This window comes from Podarcis gaigeae (genome assembly GCF_964106915.1).
Source record: "Podarcis gaigeae genome assembly, chromosome: 16".
Lineage (NCBI taxonomy): Eukaryota > Metazoa > Chordata > Lepidosauria > Squamata > Lacertidae > Podarcis > Podarcis gaigeae.
In genome coordinates this window covers 36,279,399-36,305,297 of record NC_139693.1, presented here as the reverse complement: position 1 = coordinate 36,305,297, position 25,899 = coordinate 36,279,399, and the positions used below count along the sequence as shown (strand labels likewise).

General features: G+C 46.2%; 1 protein-coding gene across 2 annotated transcripts in view; it reads left to right on the top strand.

The window, feature by feature from the left end:
• The window catches only part of LOC310833894 (transmembrane protein 132C-like), a 251,125-nt gene that overhangs the window by 205,867 nt on the left and 19,359 nt on the right, over window positions 1-25,899 (top strand). For both annotated transcript variants that reach the window (XM_083717000.1, XM_083717001.1), the window contains exon 5: window positions 12,403-12,546. In XM_083717000.1, coding sequence (XP_083573126.1) covers window positions 12,403-12,546 — 144 coding nt within the window. The remainder of the gene's footprint in view (window positions 1-12,402; window positions 12,547-25,899) is intronic.

Sequence of the window (25,899 nt, the reverse complement as noted above, 5' to 3'; positions counted from 1 at the left end):
AAGACCCTGATGTTGGGAAAGATGGAGGGCACAAGGAGAAGGGGACGGCAGAGGATGAGATGGTTGGATAGTGTTCTCGAAGCTACCAGCATGAGTTTGACCAAACTGCGGGAGGCAGTGGAAGACAGGAGTGCCTGGCGTGCTCTGGTCCAGGGGGTGACGAAGAGTCGGACACGACTAAACGACTAAACAACAACAACAACTTAACCCAGACGGTAACACTTTGACAGTTGCTGGATGCTAGTGCTGAAACAACTTGCTCCTTCTGCCTCAACTGTAGTGTTGCCATGCATGGTCCTTAACCGAATGAACTCTGAATCAGCACCATGGTCTTTGCCATAGTTCCTAGTATGAAAGGAAGGAGGAAGGGAGAATAAGAAGCTAATAGAACAAGCAGTTGGGGGAGGCCAGGAGCGGGCAGCTGGAGTTTACATTTTGATTTGCAGTATGTAGCTAAATCTCGTGTGCTGCAGGCCTTTAATTTTATTTTATTGATTAGTTAATCAATGCATTGTTTAAATGCCAGGCAATTAATCAGCTGGAAATCTTTTAACTGGTTAGCAGCCCTAATAAGGGAAGTCGCAATAATCTTGTGCTTTCCCAGCATGCACTGGGAAATCCATTCTCTTCCTATGATGTCCAGCTGCCGCCATATCTTGAAATGTGTATTCTATTTCTTAGCAAATGGAGGCAACGGGCACATAATACAGTGGTGCCTCGCAAGACGAAATTAATTCGTTCCACGAATTTTTTCGTCTAGCGAATTTTTCGTCTTGCGAAACACGAAATCCCATAGAAATGCATTGAAAATCAATTAATGCGTTCCTATGGTCAAAAAAAGTCCAAACAAAGCCAAATTTGGTACAACAAGAGTTTATTAAGTGCTCTTTAAAGTCACACATACTGTAAAGAGCATTTCAAAATTCAAACCCAGATTTTTTTTTAAAAAACAGCAGAGTGGCCCAATGGTCACAGAAAATCATAAAAATGCAGGGGGAAAAACACAAGCTTCCAGATTCTTGCAAACCCCTACCCAACTGTTCCCTCAGCCACCCAGCACACAGAAATTCAAATCCAGATTTTTTTTAAAAAAACAGCAGAGTTGCCCAATGGTCACAGAAAATCATAAAAATGCAGAAAAAAACCACAAGCTTCCAGATTCTTGCAAACTCCTCCCCAACTGTTCCCCCAGTCACTCAGCACACAGAAATTCAAATCCAGAATTGTTTTTAAAAAAATAGCAGAGTGGCCCAATGGTCACAGAAAATCATAAAAATGCAGAAAAAAACACACAAGCTTCCAGATTCTTGCAAACCCCTCCCCAACACCAAGTCCTTGAATTCCAAACACCCCAACCCAAAATCCAACACCCCCCCCAAAAAAAAAGTTTTAAAAGCTTAACTTACCAAATGGCTGCAAAAGAAGTTTTGGAAAAGCTTCAAAACTCACCAAAGTCTTTAAAAACCTCAAAAAAGGCTACTATGTACACTGCGTTCTATGAGTTGCTCCTCAAAGTCAAGTCGCAACTGTATTAATGGTGTTAAGAAAAAGGAAACAAACTTGCAAGACGTTTTCATCTTGCGAAGCAAGCCCATAGGGAAATCCGTCTTGCGAAGCAGCTCAAAAAACGGAAAACCCTTTCGTCTAGTGGGTTTTTCGTCTTGCGAGGCATTCGTCTTGCGGGGCACCACTGTACTTGTCTTTTCACTGAACTATGCCTAATTATATTTAGCATTACAACTCTTCCAAGCAGAGAGTCCTGAGCTGGAGGGGGGGCAGGGCTGAGATCAAGAAGTGGGGTCTTAATCACAATTGAGACACATTGATTATGATGGGTCGGGAGAGAAAAGAGAGGGGAACTTTCCACATTTACAGCTTTTCAGAGGGCAAAAAGAGAAGCAGCCATGTGTGAAGGCGTACCACAGATTCTATTTCATGTCCTCATTAATTTGCATTTCTCATTACTGCTAGAGCTGGATTATCTAATACAATCATCTTATCAATTTTGTAAAGGATGTTTTTTAGAAAACGATGACTGGAAGAGCTGGTGGCCCCCACACAGTGTAGCTGCCCACATTGTACTGCCATAAAGGGGTGGCACATGTAATGGTGCTCCTTCCCATAGCATGTTTTCCTGTCCCTCAAAGAAAGTTGTGCATATTTGTTTTTAAACTCTCAACTGGTTTGATATCATAATGGAATAAGGTGTATTTGTTTCCATCGTCCACACTAAAATTTTGTTTCTTTGCCTCTAAAATGGGCATCCTTTGCCTGATCTGTCTGAAATTTAGCGGTTAGGAAGTCACGCCTCTAGGCCATTGCTTGTTCTATCTATCACAGGCATAGCCACACTCAGCCCTCCAGATGTTTTGGGACTACAACTCCCATCGTCCCTAGCTAACAGGACCAGTGGTCAGGGATGATGGGAATTGTAGTCCCGACACATCTGGAGGGCCGAGTTTGCCTATGCCTGATCTATCATCTTTCTTTCTTTCTTTCCAACCACATATACACACAGTTAGATGCAAGGCAAAATCCTAATCATGATCCATTACCTCACATCACAAAAATGTTATTTCAATTTGTTTGCAAGTGTTTTATGTTGCTCTCCTTCATGGGAAAGTGGATATTTTATTTTATTTTTTAAAGTTTTGATAGCTTGCATAATTGAATTTTAGCAATGCAACCGTCATGTGGCACATCAAAAGGAGCCGTCTGTCTACTGCCACTTTTTCTGAGAGTCCGGATGTTAACAGGGTGACCACTTCAAAGGCACTTCAGAAGAGGCATCAAGGATCTTAAAGATAGCTCTGAGGCATCCGAATTGAGGCGTGTGGCGCACTCCCCACACCCCCTGCTGTCTTAGAGATGTCAGTGTCTCAGGTCCACCGAAAATGATTGACTGGCATGTATTTTAAGGAAGGCAGGACTGCATGTGCATTTCTAAACACTCCAAAGTGGTGCCTGCAATCCCGATTTTTCTATAAGAAAGGGCTATTTAATTAATGGTTGTCTCTATGCAGATACTTTAAAACTAAGGCACTGCAATTCATTCAGGGTGAATCAGAGTACTCTCAGGTCCCTGCATCCTGTTTCTTCCACCCACTCTCAGGACTTTGTCTTAAGTGACGTTGTTTGGGAAAGGAACAAGCGGCTGGAAGCAAAATTAAATAGGGAGCTTTATAGGCATGGCATCTAGGCATGCTTGGTGACCGAAAACGGAACCAGGTCAATCAATCTCCAACCTGGTGCCCTTTGTTTAGGACTACAATTCCCATCAGCCATAGCCAGCATGGGCAATAGCCAGGGATGAAGAGAGACACAAAGTCCAAAACATCAGGAGGGCACCTGGTTGAGGAAGCTAAAGTTGTATTGCTTAGGGACCATGCAGTATAGAGGTAAAGGTAAAGGGACCCCTGACTGTTAGGTCCAGTTGCTGACAACTCTGAGGTTGTGGCGCTCATCTCGCTTTATTGGCTGAGGGAGGGAGCCGGCGTACAGCTTCCAGGTCATGTGGTCAGCATGACAAAGCCGCTTCTGGCGAACCAGAGCAGCGCACGGAAATGCCGTTTACCTTCCTGCCAGGGCAGTACCTATTTATCTACTTGCACTTTGACATGCTTTTGAACTGCTAGGTTGGCGGGAGCAGGGACCGAGCAACGGGAGCTCACCCCGTCGGGGGAATTCAAACCGCCAACCTTCTGATTGGCAAGCCCTAGGCTCTGTGGTTTAGACCACAGAGCCACCTGTGTCCTTATAACAGAGGTAACTAAACGTTTTTTAACCCAGGGGCCACATTCAGCCTCAGACATCTCTCTAGGGGGCACATGCAAGTGGTGGGCATGGCCAACCTGCACCCCACCTTCTCACCATGCACACACCGCACACATGGGCAGACAGGTGAAGAGAATGCACAGCCATCCTGCCACAGCTGATCAGTGCAATTCAGCTGAGGAAAGGGTCTGTTGTCCCTTCTCTACTCATCAGATGATCATTCTGATTGCCCAAAGGGCAGGTAACTTCCATCCAAACCAGACCACTGGGCCAGGCAGAGAATTTTCAGTCTTTCCACCTATCTCAATGCTGTGCATACACTTTTCTAATTGCTGCTCCTGTCAAAATGGGTTGGAACTTGGATGAAAGGCAGCAAAATTGACTTGGGGGCTGGATAAGGTCCCTGAGCTAGGATTTTGCCACTCCTGATGCATAACATCATGCATAAAGGCTGGAGAGATAGCAAATTAAAAGGGGATTGCTGCAACCACGGATTAGCAGTTACAGTGAGCCCCTTTAAAGTCCATTTGCAGGAGCAGTTTGAATTTGAACTGTGCCTGCAAAGAAACAAATCAAGGCTCACAACACACCCTGTTCAGGGCATGCTGTCAATGACCATGCTAATCAGGTGATCGTTGTCGAGGGCAACCCCTCTTGGCTTTGTTATAAAGTTGGGTGTCCGGACATACCTTGTAGCAGCTTTACTAGGGAGATCCCAAAGGGCAGCTGATCTTCGGAGGGCACCCTATCAGATCCTATCAGCTGATTGGCATCTGCTTGCAAAGGAACCGTCACTTATCACCATAGCTGTCAACTTTTCCCTTTTCTTGCGAGGAATCCTATTCAGAATAAGGGAATTTCCCTTTAAAAAAGGGGAACGTTGACAGCTATGCTTATCATGCAAGGTGTGGATATGGTAGGCATGCTTTCAGGGAACCAGACAGAGGTGAAATTGGGACCTTTGCCAGGCCTAATTAGGTACACAAAGTAGAAGCTGCCCATCTCACTTAGGAGAGTATCCTTAAGACAATCCTGTTAAAGTTGGGAATTTCTTACTATACCCATTCTGCAGATTGTGGTGGAAGCAGGATGGCTTTTGTGAGCTTGCCCAGCAGATTAATTCCTGGCGTAAGATGAGTTTTCCTTCACCCACCCACATGCCCTTACATTTCAGTTTTATAGCTCTGTAGGCTTGTATGTAGCTGTGCTCTGAGTTGCACACCTTGCCACTTAAAAAACACTTGTTTTTCCACAAGTGTTTCTGGCTTTGTTTTTCCTCCCTTCCCTTAGCTCTGGCACTGAGTGCATACGTGGGAGTGTTCACAAGTGAAGTTGGCCAAAGGGCAATTTTAATCACAGGATTATGTTGATAAACAGAATCCCTTGCCTAACAATGTTCCACTGCTAATCAGCTGTAATCGCCACTGTGGATAATAACTCTAATCTGTGATTGCAATGTCAGGCTGGCTCGTAATGTGGCTTAACAGTTTCTGAATATGCAATGAAGTCCATGTTGTTGTGAGTTCTGTTGTGGAGTTTTGTTCCAGCACCCTACAAACTGTTTCTTCCCTGCTCATGCAGCTTTTTAAAAAAACATCTCTTCCAAAACAAAGAAAGACTTTCATTTGTAATACTGCGTCCAAAGTGCTCGCTTTTATTTTTATTTTAAAGACTAAGTTTCAAGTCCTTAAGATTTAACATATCCATGCCTGAGACTCAAATCAATTTGCTTAAATAGAAATGTGACTGCTTGACTTATGTTAATAATATTGTCATAGCCATGAGGTCTAAATGTTAAAACAGGGCTGGGGAACTTCAGACTCAGGGGTTAAATGCAACCTTCCAAGTCTCTCCCTGTGACCCATGAGTCTCTTCCAAAACCATGCCATCTCCCCAGTCATACCCTCTCTCCCAGACCTCACCTGCTTTCCACCCTCCTTGAGTCTTTTTGCCTGTGCTATGACTCTACTGGGACGTGGGTGGGTGCTGTGATCTAAACCACAGAGCCTAGGGCTTGCCGATCAGAAGGTCGGCGGTTCAAATCCCCATGACAGGGTGAGCTCCCATTGCTCGGTCCTTGCTCCTGCCAACCTAGCAGTTCGAAAGCACCCCCAAAAGTGCAAGTAGATCAATAGGTTAGTTGATGAACAAATCGGCTCCCGAACGCTGAAAATCCGGCAGTAAGTGTTCCAGTTTTTGAAAGTTTTTTGGAAGCCAAATGTCCAATGCGGCTGTCAGCTATGGTTTCCAGGGTGCCTGCACCAATCGGAAGCCATGCCTTGGTTTACGAACGTTTCAGGGGTCAAATGGACTTCTGGGACACATTGAGTTCAAGAACCAAGGTTCTACTGCATTTCTTTACTTCCTTTTGCCTTGGTCCCTGCCTACTGCTGTCACGTGGCCCTCAGAAAGTTGCTTAGATGGAATGTGGCCCTCAGCCTGAAAAAGTTTCTCCACTCCTGTTCTCTCTACCCATATGTAACCCCCATTCAGTTCAATGGGATTTACTGCCAGCCTCTCAGGTAAGCATGTCTAGGCTTGCAGCCTGAAAGGCTAGCACAAAATGAGATCTTTAATCAGTCTTTGTAGTTGGGGGAATAATTTATTTTTGAGTTAGAGAGAAGCAGTGAAATTTCTAGGATCTGTGATGAAATCAGAAGCTCTTTGGGAGTTTGGTTGAAAATGCAACTCATCAATCACTTTTTAAACTCTGCCTCTCCTGCGTGGATTAAATGGGGGGGGGGGCGCAGTTTCTGTGCTTGTACCACCAATTCATTGTGCCTATCAAGTCATTAGAGAAACAAGCAAGAAAAATGCTTTTTAATGTTGTTGCCTGTTAATTATCTATTTACATGAAGTAATTATGCTCCCCTTTGTATACTGGGAGTGTTTGGGAATTAATTAATTCCTGTCTGTTTGCAGCAGAAAAAGAAGCAGCTTTACCTGCACTTGAAACTTTATCATCTCAACTTCAGCTATACAGACCCTAGAAAATGAAGGCCCCTTGGTCAAAGAATTGGCAAAAGGCTTCCATGTAAATATAAAGTCGAGTCACTTCCCTTCTTTCTCCTGCTCTTTGCTTTCTGTTCTATAGTCCTTCCTGAAGGTAAAGTAAAGCACCTTACAGTTAAGTCCAGTCACAAACAACTCTGGGGTTGCAGTGCTCATCTCACTTTACTGGCAGAGGGAGCTGGCGTTTGTCTGCAGACTGTTTTTCCAGGTCATGTGGCCAGCATGACTAAGCCGCTTCTGGTGAAACCAGAGCAGCGCACAGAAATGCCGTTTACCTTCCCGCCGGAGTGGTACCTATTTATCTACAGTGGTACCTCAGGTTACATACACTTCAGGTTACATACGCTTCAGGTTACAGACTCCACTAACCCAGAAATAGTACCTCAGGTTAAGAACTTTGCTTCAGGATGACAACAGAAATCGTGCTCCGACGGCGCGCCAGCAGCTGCGGGAGGCCCCATTAGCTAAAGTGGTGCTTCAGGTTAAGAACAGTTTTAGGTTAAGAACAGACCTCCGGAACGAATTAAGTTCTTAACCCGAGGTACCACTGTACTTTCACTTTGACATGCTTTTGAACTGCCAAGTTGAAAGGAGCAGGGACCGAGCAACGGGAGCTCACCCCATCGCAGGGATTCGAACTGCCGACCTTCCGATCGGCAAGCCCTAGGCTCAGTGGTTTAGACCACAGCGCCACCCAAGCAAGATGCAAACTCTCCTGTGTTATGATAGTGCCTTGTGGTAGGAACCAAGGTTTCCACAACTCATCACATGGAGAGAAGCAGTTCTGTGGGGAGTAACAGATCAGGGATGGAAACGGAGAGCAGCACCCACTTTTATGTTATCATTGTAAGAGCAAAACAAATCAAGTGGCACACTCCAGTCTTAGGTCGGTCACCAAAACAATATCCATAGGTACCTGCATAACTCCCTCAGATGGCAGTGTGTTTGCGGTGCCAGTGGATAGCCCTTCAGAAATCTACAATCCATGAGTGACGGCTTCCTCATTTCCTGAGTAGGAATTCTCTTGCGTTGAACATGCCAACATTCCATTGTGTGGAAGCATTGAGTGCCTACTGTCCCTCTCATTCTGAACAGAGGAGGAGCGTGAAGATCTTCTCCCTGTGGCTGCTGATGTAAGTGCCTTTTCTTCCATCGATGGAAGACACACCCAAACTATGTTGTAGTTCTTTTTTTCCACTCTTTTAGATATGGCAGCCATTTCATGGTATGTCATTGTAATGGTTCTAGGGGTTGCTCATGCGTAAGTCGTCGCCACACCTGGCTGAGTCACCTGGGTGAACCCTTTCTGTCCGGACAGCCACTCGCCCGTGGCTGTCTCAATCGCTGGCAGAATCCGTCAGTGGGCGTTTCTTGAACTTCTTCCAGCAAAGAAGTTCTTTGATGCCAAGTCTCCTCCTACGCTCCCTGCGCGGAAGCCTTCTGCACAGGGAGGGTCTGGGCAGCGGAGGACCCGTGCTCTCCCCGCTGGTCTCCGGCGAGGAGTCATGGAGCCTCCTCACCGATTCCCCCATCTGCCCCCCTTCTCCACTGGTGCTACGCTGATTTCCTTCCCCCGCAGATGGGCTGCCTCTCTCCCTCCCGGTACGCTCTCCGGCATCCCTCTGGAGCCCTCCCTCCTCCTTTGGCTCCGATGGCAGTTCCCTGACAGTCATGTCTTCATGACAGCCGTTTTGTGACTGCTGCCCATGACATTTGTTCAAAATTCCAAATGTGTTCACTGGCCCTCAAAGGTTGGTGGTTCCTGATATACAAAACTAGGTGAAGCAAATATTACAGCTAGGTCCTGTTTGAGTTTCCTTGCCCTTTGAGCTCTTCCTTTTTAGTTGGATCCTGTTTCCCATTGGTGCTTACTTCCTCCACCCATCCATTATTGTCAACCCCTCCCCTCCCCATTTAGTAACATAATAATATTTTTTTATTTATACCCTGCATATCTCGCTGGGTTTCCCCAGCCACTCTGGGCAGCTGCCAACAGAATATTAAAAATAGAATCAAACATTAAAAACTTCCACAAACAGGGCTGCCTTCAGATGTTTGCTAAAATTCAGGTAGTTGTTTATCTCCTTGACATCTGACGGGAGGGCATTCCACAGCACAGGTGCCACCACCAAGAAGGCCCTCTGCCAGGTTCCCTGTAAACTCACTTCTCACAGTGAGGGAACCACCAGAAGGTCCTTGGAGCTGGATCTCAGTGTCTGGGCAGAACAATGGGAGTGGAGATGCTCCTTCAGGTATTCTGGGCCAAGGCCGTTTGAAATCATTGTGAAAGTACAAGACCTCCCTGCAGAGGGGAAGGTCATGGAGAAGTCCGGTTGCACCAGGAAGTGATGCAACCATGGCACTTCTTTTAGAAAGTCCTTTCTTTTGTCTACCCTAAATCTTCCAGCATTCAGTTTCATTGGCTATCCACGGGTTATAGTGTTTTGAGAGAGATACTAAAACATTTCTCTATCCATTTTCCCCACACTTCTTTCATGTTGCTTCTTCCTCCCAAGCTACCTACTTGATTCTGTCTCATGGTCTCTGGTGCCATTTGACTAATGGGAATGCATGTTACACAGACCTGTGATTCCCAGCAGCACACATGGAGGTGGAAAATACATTCCTCTTGTACCCCTATGATTTATGAACTTGGACAGTTCCTAGGCTAATAAATCACAATTGATTTTGACAGAGATGAACTATTAGCCTCCCACTCCTGTATTCTGGTTGAGCTAGCACAATAGTTACCCATCCCAGACTAATGTCAGTCATCTGTAATGATGCTAATGGTACCTGTTAGATGCTTTTTAATGAATGCTCCTGAAGCTGGCTATTCTTGCAGTTTTAGATGCTGGTTTATGTGGGAGTGTTTGGGGGCAGGGATATAAAAATTCAGCAAGCCATTAGCACAACAAGCCATGCCTTTGATTTCTTTCCTCCCAGATGTAAGTCCCCAAAGTAATTAATCAAAATAAATCCATTCATATGCAGGTTTTCTGTAATGAAACCATTAGCCGAGGGCAGGGGATTGAAGTGTCTTAATTACAGATACGATAAAAGACAAGTAGACCATTTTGCATCCATGAGTCGGAATGGAACCAGTGAAATTCCATAAGTTAGTCCATAGCTTTGTAATACCCATTCGTAAACTCACCAAAAGTCCTGGAATAGGAAAGAGAAATGGTTCACAGTGCAAACTTTGGTATAGCTACCCAAAAAAAAGGCCCATTGAGAGGCACCTGCTTCCAGAGAAATCTGCAGCACAGATGGGGAACATCTGACCCGGGAGCCATATGTGGCCCTCCAGCCCTCTCTATCTGGCCCTCAAAACTCTCCCCAGGCCACACCATCTCTCCTCAGGCCACAGCCCCCCACTGGCCTTGATTCACAACCTCACTAAGAGCCTTTACCTGACTAGAATGTATGATCAATCTATGGTATCGCCTCTTGCTTGTCTTGGCAGAGGGTAGAGAGAAGTGTTTGCAGAAACTAGCCAACTGTACAGAGGTAGCATTTGCATGAATAGCACCACCCAGTTTTGCCTCTGGCTTCGCCTGCCACTGGCATGTGGTCCCTGGAAAGTTGCCCAGAGCAGAATGTGGCCCTTGGGCTGAAAGACACTCCCTCCCAACCCAGCTGTAACTGTACAGTGGTTAAGTGGGAGGGGTGTGGAGATGGCAGAAGAAGGGGCTGGTTATTTCAGGACAGAGTGAGCTTAATAAGCCCAATGCCAAGTGGTGTTGAAATGGAGGATATACCTACAGTGTTTCCCTCATGCTCTGGCTGCAAACCCACTCCAAACCAAATCCATTTGGGCATGCAGGAAGCACAGACATGTGTGCTGCCTTTGGTGGGTCCCCTTAAAAGGCAGCATGCAAATATATATTTAATAATTATAATAAGAATAGACTAGAATCATAATATCAGCATACACAATCATGGTAGGTGGGAACATCGCTGGGAATGGGCAGAGGGTGCAGCTTCATAATAGTGCATGACAATGTTTGAATAAGATATCCTAGCTTTTGGTAAAAATGATAGCCAAAGGGCAACTTCACCTGAGATGACCTCATTTCCCACCTCAACTGTTTCATTCTTTTTTCTTTTGTTCCTCAATGGAAGGAATCAAACTGGCAGCAAAGCATCCGAAGATGGGGGGTGGGGGTTAGAGGGGAGGGTATGGCTTTCAAACAATTGGAAATGAAGCAATGGGTACCTTTGGACATTCTTTGATCCATATTTAAGTCGACAACAAACAAAAAATCCCTTCTTTTTGACCTCTGTTGCTGCTTTTGCAAAATGTTCCAGTCATTTTCTAGGGCTGCAAGTTGAAAACGTGCATCCGGCAAACTTTGAAGTTCTTTGCAAAAGGGAGACCAGGAGATGGGGTTCAACAAAGATAAAACTACATGAAAAAGCAATCTGCTTTTCATTTAGATCAGAACTCTTTTGAAAGAAACTGTGTTCATGAAGAGCTGCCTTTCAAGTTTTGGAGGTCCTTTCTTGCTTTTGCCTGGGCAGTTTCAACTGGGGAATTAGTCTAGGTCCAGGGTGGCCAAAGTGGTAGCCCTCAAGATGTTGTGGACTGCAACTCCTGTCATTCCTGACCATTGCTCATGCTGGCTGAGGCTGGTGGGAGCTGGAATCCAACATCTAAAAGGCCAAAAATTTCCCCATTCCTCCCTTAAAGCGGCGCTGTCCATGGTGTCCAAGAAGTGTGCATGCACACGAAAGCTCATACCTAGAACTAACTTAGTTGGTCTTTAAGGTGCTACTGGAAGGAATTTTTTGTTTTGACTATGGCAGACCAACACGGCTACCTATCTGTAGCTGTCCATGGTGCTTCCTAGAATTTCTGAGGATAACCAAGACCAGGGGTAGGCAACCTAAGGCCCGGGGGCCAGATGTGGCCCAATCACCATCTCAATCCAGCCCACAGACGGTCCAGGAATCAGGATGTTTTTACATGAGTAGAATGTGTCCTTTTATTTAAAAAGCATCTCTGGGTTATTTGTGGGGCCTGCCTGGTGTTTTTACCTGAGTTGAATGTGTGCTTTTATTTAAAATGCACCTCTGGGTTATTTGTGGGGCATAGGAATTCGTTCATTTCCCCCCTCCAAAAAAAAAATCCCCTTTAAAGTCGTCTAAGCTAGGGAGCCAGCCCTGTGGCAACAAGCTCCATAAATCCATAGTGCACACAAGAACATTATAGAGATACAATACATATACACTGGTTAAGTCTGGAAGGTGTAGAGCAGCCTTTCTCAATCTGTGAGTCCCCAGATGTTGTTGAACTACAACTCCCATCACCCCTAGCTAGCAAGGCCAGAGCTCAGGGATGATGGGAGTTGTAGTCCAACAACATCTGGGGACCCACAGGTTGAGAACCGCTGATGTAGAGGATCCTTCCCCTACCTGGTTCCTTCCAGATGTCCTAGGGCAGCATGATCTAATAGTCAATGGTGGTGGGGGCTGTTGCCCAACAGCACTGAGAAAGTACCAGGATGGGCAAGGCAGCTGTAGAATTTCATTTCAGGTTTCCTCGTTATCTCAAGGGCTCCGCTCAAACAAAGCAATGGCAGCAATCCTTTTGCACTGTTGTTTGCCCTGCAGGACACAGAGATCCTGAACACTGCGATCCTCACAGGGAAGACAGTTGCGGTCCCCATCAAAGTGGTGTCGATTGAAGAGAACAGTGCTGTGACGGACATCTCCGAATCCGTGGAATGCAAGTCCTCTGCAGAAGATGTTGTCAAAGTAAGTGACAGGATTATCACCCCACCACCACTAGTGGGCTTGAAATGTGCATCTCTCAGGGGCTGAATAGGCTTCTTGAGCTATTGGATCTTCATGATCCACATGCCTTCTTGGGTCAATAACTTTGTACTGGCTCTTTGTCTTAACTTTATTTCTTGCATTTATATTCCAACTTTTCTCTAAGGAGCTCAAGGTGATGTCACTGGTTCTTCCCCCAGCCCCCAATGAATTCCCACAACAACCCTATGAAACAGGTTAAGCCGAGAGGCATTAACTGGACCCAGGTCACCCGAGTGTGAATTTGACTCCTGGTCTCCCAGGTCCCTAGTCCAATGCTGTAACCTCTATACTCCCACCAGCTCACTCTCCACTGTTTGGTAACTGACACTTCTTCTCCTTATATATGCATTGCCTGCATTTTCAGTGGGTGAACAGCAAGTCAAAGGGTGTCCTAAAGCAGGCATGGGCAGTCTCCAGACTTGAAACATCTATGTGTATATTTACTAGAGCCCAGTGGTCCATCAACCAGAGCCCAGTGCAAAGCAGTGGCCAGGGAAGTGGCTGGAGTCAGGTACAGGCTCAGCCAGCACATCACTCTAAGCCAGACCATGGCTTAATCCTGGACCCTGCGGCCCTCTGGATATTGTGGGACTTTAACTCCTTTCTGCTCCAGCCAGCATGGTCAATGGTCAGGGATGATGAGAGCTGTAGTCCAGCAACACCTTCAGTCATCTAGTAAACAAATCAAGTTATTTGGACCTAAAAGGTAAAGGGACCCCTGACCATTAGGTCCAGTTGTGACTGACTTTGGGGTTGCGGTGGTCATCTCGCTTTATTGGCCGAGGGAGCCGGCATGCAGCTTCTAGGTCATGTGGCCAGCATGACTAAGCCGCTTCTGGTGAACCAGAGCAGTGCACAGAAACGCCATTTACCTTCCCTCCAGAGCGGTACCCATTTATCTACTTGCACTTTGACGTGCTTTCGAACTGCTAGGTGGGCAGGAGCTGGGACCGAGCAATGGGAGCTCACCCCATCATGGGGATTTGAACCGCCAACCTTCTGATTCGCAAGTCCCAGGCTCTGTGGTTTAACCCACAGCGCCACTACTGATATCCAAAACCAGACTGGGCAAGGGCAAAGTGATTCATTCTGACACCAAAGGCAGACAAGGAACCTCAGAAGCTTCCTTACACTGAGCCAGGCCACTGGGCCATCTTGTACTGGCAGCAGCTCACCAGGCTCCCAGATGGGGGTCCTTCCCAGCCCTACCTGGAAATGCTGGGGATTAAACCCAGTACCTTTGACATGCAAAGCTTGTGCCCTGAGACATGGTTCTTTCCCTAAAAATAAAGTAGGGTTCCAGGCCTCATCATTCTGAATAAAGGGCTGAGTCAAGTCAGAATGTAGGGAATTGCCTTATTCAGAGTCAGACCACTAACCCATCTAGCTCAAGGTTGTTCATGCTGGCTTTCCAGAGTTTCAGACCGCGGTCTCTCTCAGCCCTCCCTGCAGATGCTGGGAAATGAATCTTGGACCTTCCTCATGCAAGGCAGATGCTTTTCTGCTAAGCTACGACCAATCCCATGGAGTAGCAAGGAAAGAAGCGGAAAATATGACAGCCAGATTTGCTGGTCGGCTCTTAGATGGCAGGGGGAGCGACTAGAGCCTTGCCGCCTCCCCCCATTTGCTTCTCTAAGTGGCTTTCCAACAAAACCAGTCCCATAAAGTATTTCTTTGATCAATAGGTTGGTAATACTACCCTCCCCGCACCCCCTCCAGCAATAAAAGTTACACGACTCAGCAGGTAACTGATGTCCCTGCTTGATCTGCCAACTGTCTCCCCCCAACTTCGGCTTCCGCCCTTGACAGCCCCATCGCTCCTTTGTGCCTAGATTTACGTGTGCCTTCACTAGCTATAAACGTGCTAGACCTCCAAATGATGTCTCTAACCTTTTAAAAGTGGACCAAAATATATTTACAGTGGCACTAAAACATGACTAAGAGCCGAATCTTGCTTGCTAAGCTCGGTTCCACCAAGAAGATCTCTCTGTGTCTATTAATAATGGCTGCCCCCTGTCCCTGACAGCAGACCTCTCTTCACTTGCTGAGAGCCTAGGCAGGGCTCACCTTCCAAGCACGGTGCTTTTCAAATCACACAGTGGGTTTCAAACTGCTTTCCAGTGAACCTGAGGCCCCCAGGTAGTCTATCTAAGAAGGTCTATAGGAAGGGTCAGGTCTGCCAGGTTTGAGCAGTGAGCCCATAGACTGGGAGTAAGTGGGAGAGGGAATGGACCTTAACAGTGACCCGGGCTCACCTGCTTTCCCAGAAGCCTCTCTGCATTAGGAGCCAACTTGCTACCACTTCCCATCATACTGCTGAGAGTCGGAGGACTCTGTCCTGAAAGTCTCAGAAAATCCACAGCTTCCCTTACAGAACCAGAGCCAGCGGCTGCTGGATCAGGCAAGACCCTTTAAACTGGAAAACATTTCTCCCACTGAAGATGGGGAAGAGCAACGGTGGTAGAGCACACTTTGTCGACATGCAGAGGGCAAGGAGGCAAGCTGGCTAGCCCTGGCTGGGCCATCTCCTTGCAGCCATCCCACTGTGAAGACCCATCCCCTCTGCTCCAACGTAAATCAGTGACCCGAGCTTCAAAGCCAGGGCACACTATCAGCAGATCGAACTGTGCACACAGAATAGGCGTGAGGCTTGTGAAAGCATACTACAACTACAGATTTATTAATCATAAATCAGGACAAAGAAACATGTCATCTCTCTCTTTCTACGTCTTCTCAGAGAGACCAGGAAAAGCAAAAGCTATACACACAACGGAAGTCCCCAGCAAGCTGTGCTGGAATGTAAACAGACATGTGACAGGCAACAGCTCCACACATCTGCTCATTAAGGTGGAATGGAAATCTCAACACAATTTGCATGCAGGAGGTTCCAGGTTCAGTCACAGGCATCTCCAGGAAGGGTTGGGATAGGCTGCTGGATCTGAAATCCCAAAGAGCCACTGCGAGTGCAGATAGAACAGGAGCAGTCATGTGGTGCCCTTGAGTTGTTGTTTGACTCCAACTCCCATCAGTCTCAGCCAGACTGGCCAATGGTCAGGAATGAAGGAAGCTGTAGTCCAGCCAAATGTGGAGAGCACCATCTTGGCTACTCCTGATGTAGACAATGCTGAGCTTGATATGTCAATTGTCCGACTTGGTTTGTAAGGCAACTTACTATGTTTTTCTGTTTTCCCCAAACTGCGGATAGTGTTCCTCCAAGCAGCACATAAGGAAGTTCGAAATTCTCTCTCCCTCTCTCTCTTTCACTCTCTCTCTCACACAAATCCAGAACCAATTGCCTAGTCCAGAAATAGACACTCTCCTGTTTATTTGTGTGTCTATTTAAATTAAAGCGAATGAAGCATTCTCCACCATATAACTCAGAAGCATCTAACTTTGACAAAAAGAAAGCTGACAGAGGAGAATTTCCTAAGCAGATCAGCAGGTAATTGTTGCACTCTTAACTTTAAGGGGGGTGTTCCTTCCCCATTAGCAGGAGCTGAGTTTTTAAAAACTCTGCATCTGGGGAGTCAGCCTTGGGGTGGGGTGGGGGGTGGAGAACAGAGAGAGAGGTGGGGAGAGAGAGGAGAGAGAGAGATGTGAAATAATTTATAAAACCGGTGTTCATCTATTTCTTTAGCACCACCAAGCTGTTATGATGGATGGTTTCAAAGTGCTTAATAGCACTGGATTGCTACACTCTTGTCAGATGCAAATTATTGAATATATGTTTTTTTTCAGGTTGCAGGCTGAGTTGGCTTTCTTAGCAGATTAATCAACTAAAGCCAGCTGATTAGTTGAATTGGTGAGGTATTCTCAAGGAAATGTTATATCCTTGAAAAGGCTGAAGGAGAGTGGTTTATGGGGGGTGGGGAAGGACCAGAACACAAGTTGAGACTGCCAAAGCAGACTTTCCCAACCTGGTTTTCTCCAGATGTATTCGATCTGCTTTCTGCCACCCCATACCTTCCTTCCTTCCTATGTCAACCAGTCCGTGCGGTTTCCTCCCTTTCCTCCTCCTGAGGCTCCATTCACACAGAAGCTCATTTCATTTCCCCAATATTTCCCTGTTAATTTCTGTGTTATATTTGAGCTTCCACATGACCTAAATGCCAATTCTGGAAATCAAGGGGAGTCTTGTGACAGTTTAGTGCTCATTTCCATGTTAATTGCTAACAGAAAAGAAACTATTTGCAACCCCCTTTGAAGTGGAAAATCTTGGGAGTAAAGTGATGAACTTTAGGGCACTATCACAGCATACAGTTCTTTCCTGCTGTTTTCACGGAATCAAGGGGAAACAGAGGCATGTATGTGTGAAAAACAGGGAAGAGTGATGTTGTCTTATGATATTCATCATTGTGTTGCACCATGACCGCTGGTGGGCATGAAATAAAAATGTCAGCGCTCCATAATGCATTAGGTGCTGCAAAGTGACAGGAGCGCTAGAAAACGAGAGAGTAGTGCTTATAACCAGGAAAACTAATGCAGTACCCCCAACATCTGATTGCTCAGATGTGCTTTAGCCTCAGTGCTTTTGTAGAATTCAGCAGGGAAGAGGATGGGAAGGAAACTAGAATAAGTTGGCTCTGCCCGATATTGCCTCTGGTTAAGCCTATAATTGACTCTGGCTTGACTTACTATTGGCCTCCCTTGTTATCACTCTACCAGTCCGAGGGGGTACCAGCCACTACCGTGTGTTGAACAACAGCTCCCATCAGTCCCAACCAGCATAGCCAGTGGTCAAGAGGGATGGCCCAACAGCATCTATAGGACACCAGGTTGAGGGAAGCCATGGTAGGCTAGCAATGTCAGGGCTGGTAGAAGCATAAGGTGATCTGGGAAGGAGGAAGGAGGACTAAAGGAGCAGTCAAGATTGATGGACAAACCAGGCACTAGGATGGAAGACAAGCTGGACTGAGGCGTAACCAAGGGTGCTTTCAGGTGGAACAAGCCAGAGCTCAGGATGAGATTGTCACTGAAGCAAGGCTCAACTGGAGCAGGAAGCTCTCTTATACTCTCTCCTGCCCATGAGGATTTCCAGTGGCCAGTCTGGATCAGCAGAGTTAGCCCAGGGTCTGAAGGTACTTCATACTTCATTGAGATGCAGCCACAGGCAGTTCTGGGTTTCACCACACAGCAGAGTCGCACACATTTGCAGCAACTCCTTATGGAAGTAAAATTATTTTGGAAACAGTTAAGAAAGAAATACAGTTTCTTCCTATATAGTTTAGAAAGAAATATGTATCAAGGTGGGCAGCTGGTAGAATCTCCTACTTGTCTTCTCCTGCTGACCTGGTGCAGGAAGGGGCTGAGGGTCACCTAGAGGTCTTCACAATACCTCAAGCATCTTCAAAGCATGTGAGCATTTTTAGACTCTGTGCAAGAGATTGTGCAATGGATTTCCACTCTTGGGCAAGGATCTTGTGCTAAGCTGGGGAAATCCCACAGTATGGCATCTCTGGAACACACCCACACCCACCCACCCAAAAAGAAATGTTGCTATCGATATTTGCATGCCTCCAAAGTAAATGTCTATCAGCCCTCCCCCATCCTGAGCAGCACTCTTTAAATCTGCAATTTCTCTCATACTTTAGCAAGATACACAGAAACATTGTTGTTGTCATCACCTGCTGAATGTTATAGGTAGATACTCAAATTTACACACAACTTTTTCAATCTGTTCTCCTTGGATTGTTCTTTTCTCCTTTCTCCTTGCTGCCCAGCTCTCCAGTTCTTTAGCTTGGGTTCTTTTACGGACGATAGTTTGATAGGATTTAAAACTGTACATTACATTTTTACAGCGGGTTATGGGAGAAAATAAAAACCAGCAACTAGCCGGGGAAGAACAGACTTCTGATAGTCCCTTGGAAGGAAACAGACCTTAGACTGCAAATAGTGCTACTGATTTAGCGCCCAAAAGTTTACATGGATCAAACAAAAGTTTACATTCCACTGGGCCACTAAATTCCTAAGTTGGTATCGGAACACTCTGGGAACCCTGACACTGGGCAGATTTGAGGCTTATTAGCACTACCAACCCTATGTAGGCTTCTGGATTAGGATGACAGAGACCCACATTTGAATCCCTGTTTAACCATAATACTCACTTTGGGCTAGTCACTCTCAGCCAAACCTACCTCACAGGGTTGTTGTGCGAACAAAATGGGGAGGAGGACCATTTGCATCACGCCAAGCTCCAAGCAAGGGACGCAGGTGGCGCTGTGGGTTAAAGCCTCAGCGCCTAGGACTTGTCGATTGAAAGGTCGGCGGTTCGAATCCCTGCGGCGGGGTGCGCTCCCGCTGCTCGGTCCCAGCGCCTGCCAACCTAGCAGTTCGAAAGCACCCCCGGGTGCAAGTAGATAAATAGGGACCGCTTACCAGCGGGAAGGTAAACAGCGTTTCCGTGTGCAGCTCTGGCTCGCCAGATGCAGCTTTGTCACGCTGGCCACGTGACCCGGAAGTGTCTCCGGACAGCGCTGGCCCCTGGCCTCTTGAGTGAGATGGGCGCACAACCCCAGAGTCTGTCAAGACTGGCCCGTACGGGCAGGGGTACCTTTACCTTTACCTTTAAGCTCCTCCAAGGAAGGGTGGGGCAAAAATGTTTTCATAACCTATCACAATGTCTCTCCCCATTTTCTAATGCACATATCAGGTAAGCAATGTTTACTTTAGCAATGCGTCCACAAAGAACACTCCCCCCCCCCAAAAAAAAGTAACAACAGAAAAACACCCTATGATACATATTTTACTCATTTCCTTAAGAAAGAAATGTGGTCATTAAATTAGTTCAGTTGTTCTCTAACTTTTGTGGACCATGTAAAAATTGATGGGGGTCTCAGCAGATGACTTAATATATTTTGGTTGCCCATCATTTTCAAAAACAGTACTATACAGTGGTACCTCTAGTTATGAACTTAATTCATTCCAGAGGTCCTTTCTTAACCTGAAACTGCTTTTAACTATAGGCGTGCTTTCACTAATTGGGCCTCTTGCTGCCGCTGCACCGCCAGCATATGATTTCCATTCTCATCCTGGGGCAAAGTTCTCAACTCAAGGTAACTCTTCCAGGTTAGTGGAGTTTGTAACCTGAAGCGTTTGTAACTCGAGGTAACACTGTATAATGAGCCCTACAATGGGTACATTAAACTGGTCCATGGGGGGGGGATACTATAAGGCAGGGGTCAACAACCTAAGGCCCATTGGGCTGGAAGCAGCCTATGGAGGTTGTTTGACCAGCCCACAAATTGAGGTGTCCGCTGGGGCGCTGTGCTAAACTGTTGCAGTGCTTGTGATTCCTGATGTCCGATTTATGTCCGTTTATTCTTTGGCGTAAGGTTTGGCCTGTTTGTCCAATATAGAGAGCTGAAGGACACTGTTGGCACTGAAGGCCAGACCTTACGCCAAAGAATAAACGGACATAAATCGGACATCAGGAATCACAAGACAGAGAAACCAGTAGGAGAACACTTCAATCTCCCAGGACATTCTATACAAGATCTCAAAGTAGCTGTTTTACTACAAAGGAATTTCAGAAATAGACTGGAAAGAGAAGCTGCTGAATTACAACTTATCACCAAACTTAAAACCATGGAGAAACCTGGCCTGAACAAAGACCTTGGATTCTTATCTCATTATACATGACAAAGCCATTTTTCACCTTTTCACCCCTTGCTTCTTCCTGTAAGACCTATTGCAGTCGTTAAGAGTCGTCAACAGGCTCATCACAGCTATCTGCCAATCACCCATTCCCACCACCCTTCTGAGTAATACCCCTCCCCACCTTCTCACTATATAGAAGGGTCTGGAAACTTCTGTTTCAGTGTATCTGAAGAAGTGTGCATGCACACGAAAGCTCATACCAAGAACTGACTTAGTTGGTCTTTAAGGTGCTACTGGAAGGAATTTTTTTTGTTTTGACTATGGCAGACCAACACGGCTACCTATCTGTAACTTGATTTTCTCCCTGCTATTTACAAGGCCTGATGGAAGAAAGAAAATCCCCTGTTGCTCCTTTCTCCTCAAACTGCACACTCTTTTTGTTCACTTTGCTCACTAACATATTATTAGGATTTCTTTTCTCCCTGGACTCTCTCTGCGTTATTTAACTGACTTTGCTAACTGTTCAGTTGTTTGAGAAATGCAGCCCTGGTCAAAAAGGTCTCAATTGCTATCATCAGAAAGAAAGGGAGGGAAATCACATGGAGGTCCAATTACAGACATTGTCAACTGTTCCTCAACCTCTGGAGTAGATGGTTTTAAAGGCAGGCTAGTGGCAAGCAGTACTGTCAACAGCTTTTAGGTATGGGAAGGGGGGGGGAGGAACAAGCCATATTGCTGGTGGACATTTCCTTCTATTTCTGTTTAATAAATAATGATTTCTGTTTAATGAATAATGTGAAGCCAGCTCTTAACAAAGCCTAACTACTTTTGGTTTAATATGCCTCCTTCAAACACACACTGCATTTTTTTTATCCTGTTCCAATTCCCTGTGATTGAAGCTGAAAGCTGGGAAGGTGACAGGTGCTAAATTTGAAACCTAGTTCTGTGGGCTGCATTTCATTCCATATATTGTGGCTAGCAGGGAGCCTTCATGAGCTCAGTAGGTTGATAGACCAGGCAGGATTCCCACTTGTTCCCCTAAAGAGAAAATGATTATTGCATTCTTAAGGCCTGAGAAGTTCTAGATCTCAGGCTGTTTAATTAAGTCCATGCCCAGGAGACTTACAGTGTGTCGTGAAAAGGAGGCTGGTCCCTCAGAAGCTGGTACTGCACATAGCCCTTTGAAACCTTCTTTTTCTCCAAGACAAACTGGTATGAACAGAAGTGGAGGAAGAGTCTGAGATGCCATACATGAGGTTGACCTCTCATTGGCTGAAACGCAAAATGACAGCACATATCTGGGACTTGATGAGGGAATCTCATAGGGACAGAGGATGCTGTGCAGAGTGCCTGCCCCCCACCCTGGACCAGTGCTGGATTTACGTATAAGCAAAACAAGCTATAGCTTAGGGCTCCACTCTCTTGGGGGCCCCCAAAAAAATTAAAGGGGGAAAAACTGGATGTACATTTCCAAAATATAAAATAAAAAACAAATAAAACAAAACCTACATGCAGCAACAGTGTTTTGTGTTCTGTAGGCTCCTATGATGTAAGTAATGGGCCCTGCCTGCTAGCCTACTCCCAAAAATGTCACTGGTTTGCTCACACACACACACACACACACACACACACACACACAGAGTGGTACCTCGAGTTATAAATGCCTCAGGTTATAAACTCCTCAGGTTACAAACTCCGCTAACTGGAAGAGTTAACCTTGAGTTGAGAACTTTGCCCCAGGATGAGAACATATAAAGAGCATATAAAGGGACATATAAAGGGCCCCATTACCTTCAGTAGCTTAAAGGTAAAGGTAAAGGTACCCCTGCCCGTACGGGCCAGTCTTGACAGACTCTGGGGTTGTGCGCCCATCTCACTCAAGAGGCCAGGGGCCAGCGCTGTCCGGAGACACTTCTGGGTCACGTGGCCAGCGTGACATCGCTGCTCTGGCGAGCCAGAGCCGCACACGGAAACGCCGTTTACCTTCCCGCTGGTAAGCGGTCCCTATTTATCTACTTGCACCCGGAGGTGCTTTCGAACTGCTAGGTTGGCAGGCGCTGGGACCGAGCAGCGGGAGCGCACCCCGCCACAGGGATTCGAACCGCCGACCTTTCGATCGGCAAGTCCTAGGCGCTGAGGCTTTAACCCACAGCGCCACCTGCGTCCCTCTGCGTCAGTAGCTTAGGGCCTCATCAAACCTAAATCCGGCCCTGCCTGGGACCCAGGTCTCTGACCCCAGCCCCTGGATTTGGTTGATCCAACCCAGCAACCACACACCTGAATTCAGCCCCAAATCGGGCTGGGCTAAAATGTTTAATTAGGGCTTTAGAAACCCTAATTAAGCAAACAGTTGGGATGGCAAGGGAGATGCCATGTCTCCAGCTCATAATGCTTGTGCAATCTATTGCACAACTGTTTGGTAAGGTGCTTTTGTTTGCATGCAACAAGCAGACCAGTGAGTGATGCTAAATTTGTGCTATCTTTGCTACAGCCTTTTGAATCTAGCTTTGTAACCGATTGACTGCTGGTGTTAGTTACTGTGAACAGCTGCAGACTCCTCCAGGTTTTCAATCTGAGGACCTTTCCCTTTGCCTCTGAACTGGAAAGGCCAAGGGCTGAAGCCGAAACCTTCTGCTTGCTGAGCAGGAGCTCTGCCACTGAGATATTTATCTCTTCCCAGCTTTCTGGCATCCTGCCTCTAGCATCCCAGTACTTAAGGGTACCTCCGAACAACAACTGGCCTGCTTTCAGGTAGACCAAGGTTAGACTCTTCCCAGCAATTTGCACCAGTCACCTTGATAGAGTGTGATTTATCACTGGACAAAGCTGTTTGGAGGTTTAATGCAACGGCCTTTGTTACAAGAGGTGCCAGTAAACTAATGGGGTGGGGAAGAGAAGTGGAGGGAAAGGAAATAAGGAAACTAGAAAAAGCATTTTGGAAATTTTGCTTAGGTCCATTCTTTTCTTCTATGCTTTATCTCCCTCCCACCACTCGCCTGCTGCTACCGCCACTCCCGCCCCAATGTTTCCTTGAAATTTAGAAATTTAGAAGGAGCTGTGGAAAAGTGGCTGCAGTGCAACTTTGATAATCAAGGAAAGTGCTGAGGGAGCGTCACATTGAGCACCTGAAAAGCCAAAAAAATAAAATAAAAAAGTCATGCCCATCTCTTTGCTCAGCAGAGTACAGGATTTACATAAAGGTGATTTCAAATCTCTCTCTAGATGGCAAATATCAAAATATGTTTAAAAGCCCCAAAACACTTCACAACGTAAAAAGAAGAAGAAGAACCAGGATAATAGAGGGAAAGGACACAGCAGGGCTGCTATCCTTCCCAGGTGGCATCAAGTGAGGCTTTTGAGGTGGAAAGTCTCAAAAAAAGGATAGACAGCTTCCCTTACCAGCCTGCTTCCAATCCTGTACACTAAGCTCTATTTCTTCGGGCACAGCACCCATTTTAAGCATGTCCCATCACAAACACCCTGCCAAAAATCATCCTGGGAGCTGTAGTTTGTTAAGAGTGCTGGGAACTGGTGCGCTGTGAGAGGTGAACTTCCAAAATCAGGAAGCATCATAGTTCAGGTTCACATTCTAGCCAGGCAAATGCACCCAGAGAGGGTATGAAGCTAGACTGGTGAGCAGGGCGAGCCCACCGATCAGGCAAGACAAGGCAATCACCTCAGGTGGCAGGATTCACAAGGGCAGCAGAACCAGCTTCCAAAGAATGCATTTCCTGCTGCCGCTGACACATGCTCCTTGAAGGCCAGATCTGCCTCCTCCTCAACAGCCACTCCCTCTCCCTGCAACTACAGCAGCTTCTTGGTGAATGGGAGGCACTGCTGGTCTTCTCCCACCCCTCTGGGGTTTCCTGGGCTCTGTACTCACCGGACATGATTCAGAGTGGTCCTCCCCCCTCCCTTCACCTGCCACTACCTTTGATTCCCACTTCAACCATCCCTTCCTTGTTCCCAATGTAGATATTTATTCACCCCCTTTCCCCCCCTCATGGGCCAGACAAAGATATCTGGAGGGCCAGGTTCAGGTCCAGAGCCTGAGCTTCCACATTCCTGGTTTAACTAAAGCCTGCTTCCTTGCCATTTCCACCCTTTGGTTCTACTTCTGCCCTCTTAATTGGCACATAGTCTAACCAGTGATAAGAGCCGTAGTACATTTGGATCAAGTGGGTTTTATTAAGCATAGACAGGGAACAGACTATTTAAGATTGGTACCCAATTTGGTTGCCTTAAACAGCTATTGAATAAATCCAGCGACACTTATTTCCCTGGATGCTGAAAAAGCATTTGACAAGATATATTGGCAATTTGTGTTTGTTACTTCGGAAAAATTGGATTTCCTTGAGAATTTATAAAGTGGGTTAGAATATGATGCCTCTTTCCTAAATTACAAGTAAAGGCACATGGAATCTTCTCAAATCTGTTTGTTTTGAAAAGAGGTACAAAGCAGAGCTGCCCTTTTGCTCCATTGATGTTTGATTTGTTTGGAACTACTGGCATGTGCAATTAGACAGAAAGAGAAGATTTCTGGTTTTGCACATGAGCAAGTGGGATTTAAATTAGCTTTGTGCACAGATGATTTACTAATAGGCAGAAACATATGTACCATAATTAATAAAAATAATGAATAGCTTTGGTAGTATCTCTGAGAGTACAATTAACTAGTTAAAGTCAGAACTAATGTGCATGGGTAATTGGAAATTGCATACTTTGGTGATTTTGCTGGTGCCCAGAGGTATATGTAGGCATTTTGTTTTTGATAGATATTTTAAAATATAAAATAACCCTTTTCAGCCTGAGGGCTACATTCTTGTCTGGGCTGACTTCTGGCGGTCACATGCCATTGGTGGGTGGGGCCAGAAGCAAAAGTGAATGCTGCAGCAAATGGACATTTTGCCTTTGTAAAGTGGGCTGTTTTTACAGACACCCCTCTGACTGGCAAGCCCAAGAGGCTCAGTGGTTTAGACCACAGCACCACCCGCGTCCCTAAGTAATATCACATGCCTCCTTTAAAAAAAATACAAGAGGCTTGGCTGCAAAATTCGCTTCTCCAGGATGTGAGCTTTTTTGTTTCGTCTAGCATTGAGATGGGCCAGCAGTGTCATTGCAGGAGAAAACAACAGCCTGGATGTTAGCCCAGAACCATTTTTTGAAGTGCAGGTTTTCTGGCTGTCTTTTGTCACAGCAGCCTTGTCCTGCCTTGGCTGGCTGGCACGTTTGTTCTGATTCTGACAGAGCATTTGGCTACAGATAGCGTTAAATCATATATCGGGTGTCCAGTACAGGCAGGTCAACCTGAAGGTGAAAGTTTTATCGCAAACATTTCCCACCTCCTCTGCAAGATGTTTTCTCTGCAAAACATCACCAGCATCCCACACCAGCCATTAGTCTTGGAGTGGGTGGGAGATGAGAGGCCAGGTTGTCACATTTTCAAAAGTGGGGAATCTCAAGCTCAGGGGTCAACTGCTGCTCCCAAGTCTCTTTCTCTGGCTCATGAGACTCTTTGCAGGCCATACTCCTTCCCCAGCCATGCCCCCTCTCTCCAGGCCCAATGCAGCTTTCTGTCCCAGCTTTGCATCCCCTCCTTGAATGCTATTGCCTGGCTGGAATATGTCCTCAAACACTGATCATGCCTTTTGGTTTCCTGGATGGAGCATAGAGATGGGTGTGCACAGGGCAGTGTTC